Source organism: Eimeria necatrix, genomic scaffold (genome assembly GCF_000499385.1).
Source record: "Eimeria necatrix Houghton genomic scaffold, Enh_scaff939, whole genome shotgun sequence".
Classification (NCBI taxonomy): Eukaryota; Apicomplexa; class Conoidasida; order Eucoccidiorida; family Eimeriidae; genus Eimeria; species Eimeria necatrix.
In genome coordinates this window covers 2,501-14,485 of record NW_013654738.1, presented here as the reverse complement: position 1 = coordinate 14,485, position 11,985 = coordinate 2,501, and the positions used below count along the sequence as shown (strand labels likewise).

The window sequence follows — 11,985 nt, the reverse complement described above, 5'->3', positions numbered from 1 at the left end:
CCCCCCGCTCCCCCCCCAGCAGCAGCAGCAGCAGCAGGAGCAGCAGCAGCAGGAGCAGCAGCCGCGGGCGCCTCCCCGGCACCCCCGCCGCGCGCCGCAGCAGGAGCCGTCCTCGCCTCCGCGTCGGCGTCGGCCGTTTCGAGCGGGCTGGTGCTGACCAGCCTAGCGGCACCGAGCAGCAGCAGCAGCAGCAGCAGCAGCAGCAGCAGCGGGAGCAGCAGCAGCTACGGGGGCTACTGGCGGTGCGGGAGCCGGCAGCAGAAGATGTGGGGTTTCAAGCGCAAGTACGTGGACCGCGTGGACTGCAGCGCGGACTGGGTGTCAGTGGCCCTGGACGCCGTGGGGGCGCTGCTGGAGCTGCCCGAGGCCGCCTGGTTTTCGCCCGACCCCGAAACCACTGCAGAGGGCTACAGGCAGTTCATTGCAGAGCCCATGTGGCTGCGCAAAGTGCAGGCGCGGCTGGCCGCGGGGGCCTACGCGCTGCCGTACCACTTCAAACAAGACGTGGCTCTGATTTTCCGCAACGCCCGCCTCTTCAACGCCCCCCAAGACAAGGCCTACCGCGACTGCTGCCTGCTCGAACAGAAGTTCAACATGCTCTGGGCGCCCATCAACAACGCCTTTCAGAGGGCCGCCAGGCACAAGCGCCTCCAGCAGATGCAGCAGCAGCAGCAGCAGGGGGGGCAGCAGCAGCAGCAGGTGCCGCAGCAGCAGCAGCAGGTGGCACAGCAGCAGATGGGGCAGCAGCAGCAGATGGTGGGACAGCAGCAGCAGCAGATGGGGCAGCAGCTGCAGCAGATGGGGCAGCAGCAGCAAATGCAGCAGCAGCAGTTGCAGCAGCAACTGGAGCAGCAACAAGTGCACGACGCGCAACATCAGCAGCAGATGCAGCAGCAGCAGCAGCGAGTCCAGGAAGTCCAGCAACAGCAGCAAATGCAACAGATGCAGCAACCGCTTGAGGTCAAAGTGCAGCAGCCGCAGCAGCAGCTGCAGCAACACGCGGAAGTGCAGCAGCAGCTCGATAGTAATCTACAATGCGAAGGAACAGTAGTACCAGCAGCAGCAGCAGTTGGGGCAGAAGTAATCACAACAGCAAATGTTCTCGCGCCAGCCACGCAGACAAATGCGATGCCAGACGTGCAGCAACATGAGCAGCAGCAGCAGCAGCTGCCGCAGCAGTTCAACGGCTCAGCTGAGCTGGTAGGCAGTGGTGTTTCGGATGCATTCGTTCCGCAGCAGCAACAGCAACAGCAGCAGCAGCACGAGGAGCAGTCGCAGGTGCAACAAATGAAGCAGCAGCAGCAGGAGCAAATCGAGCAGCAGCAACAAACTGGCACTGCGGAATCGTGACTACTTTCTGTGTCGACTCCCCAGGTGTATGTACACCTGAACTAGAACCTCCTTATCAAGGAACTAAGACTCAGTAGATTTAAAACTATTTTAGAAATTAAGGTTTAGCGTTAAAAGTTCTAGAGACTACTGTCGTCTGGCTCTTCGCAAGGCGCCTGCGGGGCCCCTGCTGCTGCTGGCAGCAGCAGCTCAAAGCCCGAGGTGTACAGACACCACTGCTGCTGCAGCAGCAGCTGCAGCGGCAGATCATACCAAAGGTCCCTCAGCTCCTCGGGGCCTTCCAGCAGGTCATCTTCTATGCTTCTGCAGCGCAGCAGAAGCGCAAGCACACAGCCGCACACAAGCTGCTGCTGCTTCTAGTGGCGTTGCTGCTGCTGCTGCTTCTAGTGGCGTTGCTGCTGCTGCTGCAGGTGCTGCTCCTCTGACTACAGGCTGCCGCTGTTTCCAGAGATCCCTAACGCTGCTACTATTTCTATGCCGTGCTGAAGGCTAAGAGCAGCAGCAGCAACAACAACAGCAGCAGCAGCAGCAGCAGGGGTACAGAAGCTGCAGTAGCGTCAGCAGCAAAACATAATACTGTAGTGAAGCAGCAGCTACCTGCGGATCTCTTCGTCCTCTGTGTCAACTTTGTGAGTTGGCTCTGCTGCTGCTCTCTCGTTCAGCCGGCGTGCTGCTGCGGCAAGGCTGTTGCTGCTGATCTTGCTGCTGCTGCTGCTGCTGCTCAAAAAACCTTTCCGAGGCTCCGACACATCCTGAGCAAAAGTAAACAACAGGGAAATGCGAGTCTGCAGCAGGGGCCTGTTGTTGAGATAGCAGCAGCAGTAGCAGCAGCAGCAGCAGCAGCAGCCGTAGCAGCAACGGCAAGGGCTGCTGCTGCTGCTGTAGCGGCAGCTGCTCTTCTAGCACAAAAGCCGTGCTTTGTACAATCTACAAGCCTTGAACACGCCACAGGAAAAAAACGCAGCAGCAACAGCAGCAGCAAGAGCAGCAGCAACAACTGACCGCTTCGTAAGAGTGGGCCTCCTTGTCTTGCTGCTGCTGCTGCTCCTGCTGCTGCTGCTGCTGCGGGTATTGATACTTGCTTGCAAGCACGCTGAGAAAGGGCCGGAATGTGGCTGCTGAGGAGTTGACCATAGACATTTCACTAGGGGCCAGGCTGCTGCTGCTGCGGCTGCTGCTTCTGCTGCCGCTGCTGCTGCTGCCTGGCTTGCTGCGGCTGCCGTGAGGGGGGGTGGCGGTGCCTTCGAAAGATAGACTTTGAGACAACTGGGATTCCAAGCTCCTGCTTCGATCTTCTGCTGTTGCTGCTGCTGCTGTTTCTGCTGCTGCTGCTGCTGCTGTTTCTGCTGCTGCTGCTGCTGCAGCAGAGTCCTGGGGGTCCCCTGCAGCCGTTTGCTGCAGATGCTCCCGTGCGGCCGCCTCTGCAGCTGCACCTGCAGCAGCAGCAGCCCCTGCTGTTTCTGCTGCAGCGTCTCCACCCTGCTGCTGCTGCTGCTCCTCCTCAAAAATGGGAGGAGCAAACTGCTGCTGAAGGCTCCCTGTATGCACATGCTCATTTTTCAGGTCGCCTTCCTCCTGCTGCTGCTGAACCTGCTGCTGCTGCTGCTGCTGCTGCTGGTTTGCTGCTGCTGCTGAGTCTTCAGCCAAAAAGACCCAGCGGTACAAAGTGAAGTCCGGCAGATTCAGCAGCGTCGCCACTTCGACAACTTTGAGGCCTGCGGAGAGGAGGGCCAGGGGCGTTCTCTGGGGGCTGCCTGTGTCTCCTGCTGCTGCTGCTGCTGCTGCTGCTGCTGCTGGCAGCGGGGCCTGCGGGGGGCCCCCTAGGGCCCCCGAAAACACCCGAATCAACTCCGTCAAAACTATGGGCCACACGGGAGTCCGCGAGGCCGGCGGCAGCCGCAGCAGCAGCACCCGCACGCAGACGAAGACCTGCAGCAGCGCAGCAGCAGCAGCAACGCTAGCAGCAAAGTTAGCACCGTCAGCAGCAGCACCATCAGCAGCACCATCAGCAGCAGCAGCAGCAGCAGCAGCAGCAGCAGCAGCAGCAGACCTGAATGGTGATTTCGACAGAGACTGCAGCAGGGTAGGAGGGCTTGAGGGCCTCAGTGAGTCTCTCCAGCAGCAAAGCTACATGGGCAGTAAAGAAACCCTCGGGAGCTGCCAGCAGCAAAAAGGCCAGCCGCTTCATGTGGGCCACTCGCCCAGAGGCTTCCCGCTCCCGAGACACAAACACCTGCGCCCAAACCCTAGACCCTAAACCCTAAACCCTAAACCCTAAACCCTAAACCCTGAACCCTACAGGCTGAACCCTGGCAGGCCACTCGCTCAGAGCCAAAAGCCCGAACAGAACCACACGCAAACTACTGCTGCTAGGCGGAAGGCTTAGGGTTTGGAGCTTAAGGTGTAGCGTTTAGTGTTTAGGGTTTAGGGTTTGGAGCGCAGGGCCTAGGGTTTGAGAAGAAGGCCTGCTACTTAGGGTTTTCAAAAGGGCTCTTAGGGTCTAGGGTTTGCAGAAGGGGGCCGCGGGCGCCCCACCCGCGGCCCAGCAACAAGGATCTAGGGTTTAGGGTTTAGGGTTTAGGGTTTAGGGACCCCGGCGTTTGGGGGGGGCATGATGGCATCCAACTTTGCAGTTTCTGTTGCCAGAGCTGCGCCCAAAGCAGCACCCAAAGCCCTGAGGGTTCTGCGGTCGCTCTGCAGCACTTGCTGCCGCTGCAGCTCCTCCAGCAGCAGCCGCCGCAGCGGCGCTGCTGCTCCTGGAAACAGCCGCAGTGGCAGCCACTCAAAGAGCGACAGCAGCAAATAGCGGGAGATGAAACCCTGCGCGCAGCAGCAGCAGCAGCAGCAGCAGCAACAGCAGCAACAGCGGCGCCTACACTCGACTGTGGCACCCAGAGCCACAAGCAGCAGCAGCAGCAGCAACAGCAGCACGAGCGGCGCGGCCACTCAGCTTGACCCGCAGGGCCAAAATCAGCAGCAGCAGCAGCAGCAGCAGCAGCAGCAACAGGAGCAGCAGCAGCCCACCTGCGGGGCGGCGCTGCTCAGGGCCTGGGCGAGACTGCCCTGCAGCTCATCTGTTAGGGTTTGAAGAAAAAGAGCAGACAAAGGACTTCTTCTGTTGAGCTGCTTCAGCTGGAGACAAACCCACGCGCCAAACCCTAAACGCTAAACCCTAAACCCTAAACCCTTAGGGCTCAACTGTAGAACTTACAGAGAACTTGTGAAAAGTTAAGCCACCAACTGGACCCACACCTCAACCCCTACCCCCAAACCCTAAACCCTAAACCCTAAACCCTAAACCCTAGACGCACATCTGCACACTGCATGAGCAGCGCAGCAAGGCCAAAAACAGCAGCAACTTCTTCAGGGTCTGTGGGAGAAGCCACAGCAGCCGAAAGCTTCCGTTTGGCAATTTCTTTATTTGCTTCTGCAATGCAGCACGGGGCCCGCAGGGAGGGTGGCTGCAGCTGCAGCACCAGACGCCGCCGCAGCTCCTGCAGCAGCGCGGCCTCCCCGTTGCTGCTGCTGCTGCTGCTGCTGGCAATGCCTTCAGCCGGTGCCACGGCTGCTGCTGCTGCTGCTGCTGTTGGTGCGGCGGGTGGCTGCGCTGCTGCTGCGCTGTGCGCTGCGAAGTCCTCCCTGGCGTCTCCCGTCGCCGCAGCAGCAGCAGGCGCAGCAGCAGCAGCAGCAGGAGCAGCAGCAACTGCGAGAGCCTGGTTCAGCAAATCCACGGCAGGTGGCAGCGGCGGAGTTACATCAAAAGCATTTGGATTTGCTGCTGCTCCCACTCTGTGGGAGAAGCAGCGGGAGCCGATGAAGCAGCAAAGTCGAAACAGCTCCTGCATCTCGCGCCTCACCTGGCAGTCGCATGCGCAACAAAACCCTAAACCCTAAACCCTAAACCCTAAACCCCAGGCTTCGCACGGGCCTTCTCCAATGCTCAGCAGCTCTTAATTTGCGTTCCCGTGCGCCGCAGCTGCGGGCGCACGCGGCGTGAAAACCAGCAGCTGCAGCAGCAACAGCAGCACCAACAGCAGCAGCAACAGCAGCAGCAGCAGCACCAACAGCAGCAGCAACAGCAGCAGCATACTCTTTTGGAAGCAAGCAAGTGTTCCTTGGCAGGCTTAGTTCTGTCCAAAGCAGCAATAATTGCAAAAGTCCAAAGAAGAGAAAGTGGCTGTCGAGGAGAAGACACAGAAAGGGAAACTACGCGGCACAGCAGCCGCCACACGGACTCCGTGTCGGTCTCGCCGCTGCTGCTGCTGCTGCTGCTGCTGCTGGGGGCGGCGGGGGGGGCTGCTGCCTCGGCCGCTGCGGCTGAGGCAGCAGCAGCAGCAGCGAGCGGCTGCTGCTGCTGCTGCTGCAGCCCGCAGGAGGAGCTGCAGAGACTTCTAAATTGCAAGAAAGGGGGGGGGTAAGCAGCAGCTACAAGAGTGTAAATGAGGTGCAGCATAATGCTTTCGCGGGGCCTCGGGGCTTCCGCCAGGCCCGCCTGCTGCAGCAGCTTCTCCACGCTGTCCCTCCCTGCTGCTGCTGCTGCTGCTGCTGCGGCAGCAGCGGCCGCCGCCGCCGGCGCCGGAGCCGCAGCCTCCGTCCCCGGCGCTGCTGCTGCTGCTTCTGGCCCTGACATGCCGCCAGGCCCTCCTGCTGCTGCTGCTGCTGCTGCTGCTGCTGCTTCGTCAGCAACAGCTAGCGGCGACAAGTGCATGAGGCAGGAAGCCGGAGAAATAGGCGCCGATGAAGAACCCCCAAACCCTAAACCCTTTGCTGCGTCTTGCAGCAGGCCCACCAGGGGCGGCAACAGGGTCCTGCAGCACAAACCCTAAACCCTAAACACCAAACCCTAAACCCTAAACCCTAAACGCTGCTGAATCGCGAGACGCTGCAGCAGGAGCTGCGCTGCAGACCAACAGACGTGCCCCACAGCCAGCAGGCAGCAGCAAACGGCCTCACTTATGACCGAGGGTTTAGGGTTTAGGGTTTAGGGTTAGGGCTTTAGGGTTTAGGGCAAAAGCTGTACTGAAGCCTTCCGCCTCGCATCAGCCGCAGCAGCAGCAGCAAACTCCGCAAGTTTGCTGCATCGTTGCAGAGGCCTCCGCTCCAGATGGAGACACAGCTCGCAGCAAATCTCCGGGGGAAGCTGCAGCAAACTCAGCCACGCGTGTAAAGGTTGGGCCTTAGGGTTAGGGTTTAGGGTTTAGGGTTTGGGGCATAGGGTTTAGGGTTTGGGCTAACCTGACAAACAGACGGTCAAGAATTTGCCTCAAGAGCGACAGCGCAGCTTCATCTGCATGCGTCAGGTGGGCCCCTTGGCAGTCGGAGAGCTTCTGCTGCTGCTGCTGGTTGCTGCTGCAGTCAGCAGCAGCAGCAGCAGCTGCAGCAGCAACAGCTGCTGGGGCTTCCTCGCTCACCGCAGGCACTCCGCCCTCGGCGCCTTGATGAAGCCCACCCGAAACAGACCAGGCGACAGCAGCAGCAGCATCACCGTTGCTGCTGCTGCTGCTGCCGGAACCCTGCTGCTGCAGCTGCTGCTGCAGCGGAGGCAGCACGAGGTTTGCTGCTGCCACGCAGGCCGAGACCGTCATGTGCAGCGCAGCAGCAATGGCCGGCAGCCGCTGCTGCAGCTTCTGCTGCAGCGCCTCCTCGTCGCTGACAGCAGTGCTGTGCCACGAGAAGAGGTCCAGGAAAGGCGTCAAGCCGCCTGCACACGCAACCCTAAACCCAAAACCCTAACCCTAAACCCTAAACCCTAAACCCTAAACCCCAAACCCTAAACCCTAAACCCTCAAGCTGCTGGCTCTTACCACTCTCTGCTTGCGCCTCCTTGGCTGCGTCGCCTTTGGCAACAGAGTCGAGGCAGAAGTTCAAGACGCCTAAGATGCCCCTCAGGTACGGCAGCAGCATCCGGGAACTCATGCTGCTGCTGCTGCTGCTGCTGCTGCTGCTGGGACCTCTGCTGCAACTGCAGGCGGGCGCATTTGCGTTGCGGCCCACAGCAGCGCGCAGCAGCAGGCGACAGAAGAAATCCAACAAAACTACCGACACGGGCTGCAGCTGTGCAGCAGGCAGGTGTCTGTACACCCAAGCAGCAGCAGCAGCAGCAGCAGCAGCAGCAGCAGCAGCAGCAGTGCAATCAGCGAAGCTGCTCAGGGGGCCGCAGCGAAGTTGCTTCTGCCTAAAGAAGCTTTGAAAGAAAGAATCTGTGGCTGAGGGCTTACTGGAGCAGAAAGAGGGAAAGTTGAGTTGCTTCCTCGACTGCTGCGTCTCGTGCTGCGGCTGCTGCTGCTGCTGCTGCTGCTGCTTCTGCTCCTGCTGCAGTGTCTTCCACTCGCATCGCCAGCAGCAAACCCCGCAGCAAACCCCCGAAGTCTTGGCTAAGAGGCGTCAGACGTCCCAGCTGTAGCAGAAGTAAGCAGCAGAGCTAACCCTAAACCCTACACCCTAAACCCTAAACCCTAAACCCTAAGCCCTACGCCGCACGGCCTCATGCACCGCGGGCAACACCAACACACCCTTTAAAGAAGCAGCAGCAGAGAACGCAGCGGCAGCGCTTGCTGCTGCTGTAGGCGCATGCAGCAGCAGCAGCTGCGGCAGCAGCATCTGCTGCAGCAGCAGCAATATTTCGATTTGCCCTCAAACTGCATGCAGCCCCGAGACTATGCTCTTAACCCTAGGCAGTCACTTATAGCAGCAGCAAAGCTTGCATACTTTGGCTTTCATCTGCTGCACTCCCAAGGCAAACAGAGGGAACTGCTGCTGCTGCTGCTGCTGCTGCTGAGTTGCTGCGCCTTCAGCAGCTTCTGCCACTGTGCTTGATGCTGCAGGTGCCGACGCTGCAGCCGACTCGGCGGACGCAGCAGCAGCTGCTGCTGCAACAACAGCAGCAGCTGCTGCTGCTGCCGACGGCGAGGGGCGGTGCTGCGGCAGCTGCTGGCGCAGCAGCTGCTGCAGCTCCGTGCTGCTGCTGCTGAGGAGGCACTTGCTGGCCGGGGAGATGCTTGTGGCTGCTTGGCTCGAGTGTACAATCACAACGCGCAGCAGCTGCAGCAGCTGCGACTGCAGCAGCAGCAGCAGCAACAGAAGCAGCAGCAGCAGCAAATGAGCTACAGGCTCGAGCCGGGATCTCAAGACGACAGCCAGAAGGGCCTACGCGCCTCCTCCCAGAATCCTCGGGCCAAACCCCAAACCCTAAACCCTGAACCCTAAACCCTAAACCCTAAACCCTAGACTCTAAACCCTACACCCTGAGCTCTAAGCCATAAACCCCCCTAAACCCTAAACCTAAACCTTGAGGCCTGAACGCTAAACCCTGAACCCTAAACCCTAAACCCCAAGCCCTAAACCCTAAACCCTAAACCCTAAACCCTAAGCCCTAAACCGTAAACCCTAGACCCTGAACCCTAAACCCTAAACCCTAAACCCTAAACCCCAGGCCCCCGGAGTTCACCTGGGCTGCGTAGTCTGCGTCTTGGACTGCAGCATGGAACCTGTCGACCAGCGCATGCGACAAGAGGCAGCAAACTTCTTTGGCTCTTGCTGCTGGCTGCAGCGCGGAGAGGAAAGAGCCCAGCAGCTCGCAGGCGGTGCCGTGGACTGCAGCAAACCTGCTGCGCGCTGCTGCTGCTGCTGCTGCTGCTGCTGCTGCTGCGTCGCTGGGCCGCTCCGCGGCGGCCTCCGCTGCTGCTGCTGCTGCTGCTGAGGGCGGCATCCGGAAGGAAATGAAGCGCAGCAGAACCACGCAAAACAAATCCGCATAGTCAACGATTGAGAAGTCGCTGTAGGTCCACGCGTGCCAGTCTGCTGCTGCTGCTGCTGCCGTTGCTGTTGCTGTTGCTGCTGCTCCCGCCGCCGCTGCTGCTGCAGCCTCCGAGTCTGCAGCAGAACTGCCTGCGCCGCACAGCCGCACTCAGCAGCAGCCAGCCACACCCTCAAGCTGTGCCCGGGCCTCGTGCTGCAGCTGGCAACTGGTTTGCTGCTGCCTAGCTGCATGCACACTTTGCTGCTGATGGGGCTTGTGAACACTTTGCTGCAGCTGCAGAGCTAAAACCCACCTCGGGGGCCCCGGGCCCCACTTGCTGCTGCCCACAGCTGCGCCTGCATCGCATTTGCTTCTAGAAGGTCTTCTTCGACATAAAAGTCCTGCATGCGCTCCAGCAGCAGGGGCCCCTCGAACTGCAGCAGCAGCTGCAGCAGCTCCAGCCCGCGGTGCGCAGCAGCAGTCGCTTCTGCTGCTGCAGCAGAAGCTGCCTCCTCCTCCATCCGGTGCTGCAGCTGCGACAGCAGCTGCACCTGCAGCTGCTGCTCTGTTAGCGCCGGCTGCTGCAGGCGTGGCTGCTCCTGCCGCCCCTTCAACGCCCCATGCTGCTGCTGCTGCTGCTGCTGCTGCAGCTGCTGCAGCTGCACGGGAGGCGGGGCACTCAGGATGCAGTCAAATACGGGGCGCAGCAGCTGCGGCGCCGTGTCTAGGCCCAGACGCACGAACACCCGCGCTGCATACCTGCAGCAGCAGCAGCAGCAGCAGCAGCAGCACGAAAACAATAACAGGGCTGAAAGATGAGCAACAGCATCAGAACCAGAAAAAAAGCCGAAGCAGAATGTAGAAGCACCAGCAGCAGCAGCAGCAGCAGCAGCAGCAAGCCCACCGGATATCAGGAAACGCGTCGCCGAGAGAAGCAAGGAGGTGCAGCACAGCATTCGGCAGCAGCAAACCCAAAGGCCTGTAGACCTGCAGCCGCGCGTGCCGCCAGAAGGCGCTGAACCTCCATACACTCTCTGCCTTGCTGCTGCTGCTGCTGCTGCTGCTGCTGTTGCTGCTGCTGCCTTGAAGGCCCGCCAGAATCACCGATTCGACTACAGCCTGCAGAAAGCACAAGTCAGCAGCAGCCACTGCCCACTTTTGCTGCTGCACTTACTGTTGCTGCTGCTGTTGCTCAGATCAACAGCAAGCCAACTGCAGCACCAACTGCAGCAGCAGCAGCAACATGCGACAGCACGCACGCACCGGTCTTTCAGGAAGACACGCATCGTTAAGCTGCAGCAGAAGATCCACAATGAGCCCTTCTGCTTTGCTGCTGCTGCTGCTGTTGCTGCTGCTGCCTAAGCAGTCCCACAGCGTAGCCGCCACGCGCTGCAGCGCCAACAAAAGCAGCAGCAACACAGAGCTTGACGCAGCAGCAGTTACTGCAGCAGCAGCTAGAGCAGCAGCAGCTACGGCAACAACAGCAGCAGCAGCAGCTGCGAAATGGCCGCAGCAAATAATGTGTCAGGGTGTCGGGTGTACAGGCAGCTGCAACAGACCATACACTCGTCGGTTTCGCAAATCAAGTGCCTCCTGCTGCAGGTGCTGCTGCTGCTGCTGCTGCTGCTGCTGCTCTTCAAGATTGAAATAAATGTCTGTGCTGCTCTGCAGCAAACGGATAGCCTCGGAGACGTCGCACAGTCCAGAAGCGCCAGCAGCCACGGCGGAAGACCACTGCTGCTGCTGCTGCTGCTGCTGCTGCTGCTGCTGCTGCTGCTGATCTCCTCCTCGATGAAACAGTGGAGCTCTACAAGTGGAGGCTGTGCCGCCACCGAAACACACACAGCATGTTCTAGCCTTTAACGAAAGCCCTAAACCCTAAACCCCAAACCCTAAACCCTAAACCCTAAACCCAGCAAAAGCCTCTTTCCTCAAGACACGGCCAGTCAGTGACAGCAACGCCCGCCAAGCCAGCTGTGCCTACGACAGCAGCAACAGCACTGGCAGCAACAGCAGCACGAGCAGCAGCAACAGCAGTAGAAGCAGCAGCAAAAGCGCACCAGCATTGAGAAAAGAGTGTCTAGTGCTGGTGTTGTTGGATCCTCTGAAGCCGATAATTCCACAAGAAGGCCTTCCGCATGTGCCAAAAAGCTGCTGATTGCATGCAGCAGCTGCTGCAGCTGCTGCAGCAGCTGCTGCAGCGATGGCTGCACTGCATCGCTGCACCCGGCAAGCTCTGGGGACACCACTGCTGCAGCAGCAGCAGCCGCAGCAGCTGCTGCTGCGTCTCCGCCGTCCGCAGCCTCGGAGCTTGCTGCTGCAGCAGCTGGCGCTGCAGTCGAAGCGCCGGCTGCTGCAGCTACGCTCCGCTGCTCCTCCTGGAAAGATGCGGCAGAAGCAGCACTAATGGATGGCGCTGCTGCTGCTGCTGCTGCAGCAGCAGGCGAAGGCTGCGGCGTAGCTGCAGCTCGCTGCAGCAGCAGCAGCAGCTCCTTGTTGTCCCTCAAAGCCCGCAGCCGGCGCAAGTCTGTTACTGTCTGCTGCAGCAGCCTCCAAACTGTTGGCAGCTGCCGCAGCGTCGGCGCAAGCCCGCGGCATCCCTCTGTTCGAGCAGCAGCAGCAGCAGCAGCAGCAGCAGCAGCAGCAGCAGGTGATATGCAGAAAGGGTTAGCGGCTAGGGGCTGCGAGTCCAAGGCTACTCATGGCAGCGCTGTTCGAATAGCAGCAGCAGCAGCAGCAGCAGCAGCAGGTATGTGGGCCCCACCAAGGACGAGGGTCAGCAGCTGGGCGAACCCGTCAAGTGTCTGTACACCGCAGATTGCAGCAGCATCTGCTGCTCCACTGGCAGCAGCAGCAGCAGCAAGAGGCGCAGCAATGCGGTCTGCAAACAGCGCAGC

General features: G+C 60.3%; 2 protein-coding genes across 2 annotated transcripts in view; one reads left to right on the top strand and one right to left on the bottom strand.

Annotated features, from left to right (window-relative positions):
- Positions 1–264: 264 nt before the first annotated feature.
- ENH_00083630 (hypothetical protein, conserved) lies at positions 265–1,350 on the top strand (the record flags this gene model as incomplete). Its single annotated transcript, XM_013583459.1, has 1 exon — positions 265–1,350. The coding sequence occupies one exon, from the start codon at positions 265–267 to the stop codon at positions 1,348–1,350; it is 1,086 nt and encodes a 361-aa protein (XP_013438913.1).
- A 119-nt stretch (positions 1,351–1,469) lies between these two features.
- ENH_00083620 (dopey, N-terminal domain-containing protein, putative) overlaps positions 1,470–11,985 on the bottom strand; it is a gene marked incomplete at both ends in the record, with an annotated part of 12,875 nt that continues 2,359 nt past the window's right edge. Inside the window, 19 exons of the mRNA XM_013583458.1 lie at positions 1,470–1,653; positions 1,948–2,102; positions 2,353–3,279; positions 3,401–3,583; positions 3,943–4,170; positions 4,375–4,482; positions 4,662–5,139; positions 5,586–6,158; positions 6,586–7,051; positions 7,155–7,423; positions 7,569–7,747; positions 8,059–8,406; positions 8,798–9,237; positions 9,402–9,847; positions 9,993–10,207; positions 10,352–10,477; positions 10,631–10,945; positions 11,149–11,690; positions 11,853–11,985. The exon at positions 11,853–11,985 is cut by the window's right edge and continues 325 nt beyond it. Coding sequence (XP_013438912.1) covers positions 1,470–1,653; positions 1,948–2,102; positions 2,353–3,279; positions 3,401–3,583; positions 3,943–4,170; positions 4,375–4,482; positions 4,662–5,139; positions 5,586–6,158; positions 6,586–7,051; positions 7,155–7,423; positions 7,569–7,747; positions 8,059–8,406; positions 8,798–9,237; positions 9,402–9,847; positions 9,993–10,207; positions 10,352–10,477; positions 10,631–10,945; positions 11,149–11,690; positions 11,853–11,985 — 6,315 coding nt within the window. The remainder of the gene's footprint in view (positions 1,654–1,947; positions 2,103–2,352; positions 3,280–3,400; positions 3,584–3,942; positions 4,171–4,374; positions 4,483–4,661; positions 5,140–5,585; positions 6,159–6,585; positions 7,052–7,154; positions 7,424–7,568; positions 7,748–8,058; positions 8,407–8,797; positions 9,238–9,401; positions 9,848–9,992; positions 10,208–10,351; positions 10,478–10,630; positions 10,946–11,148; positions 11,691–11,852) is intronic.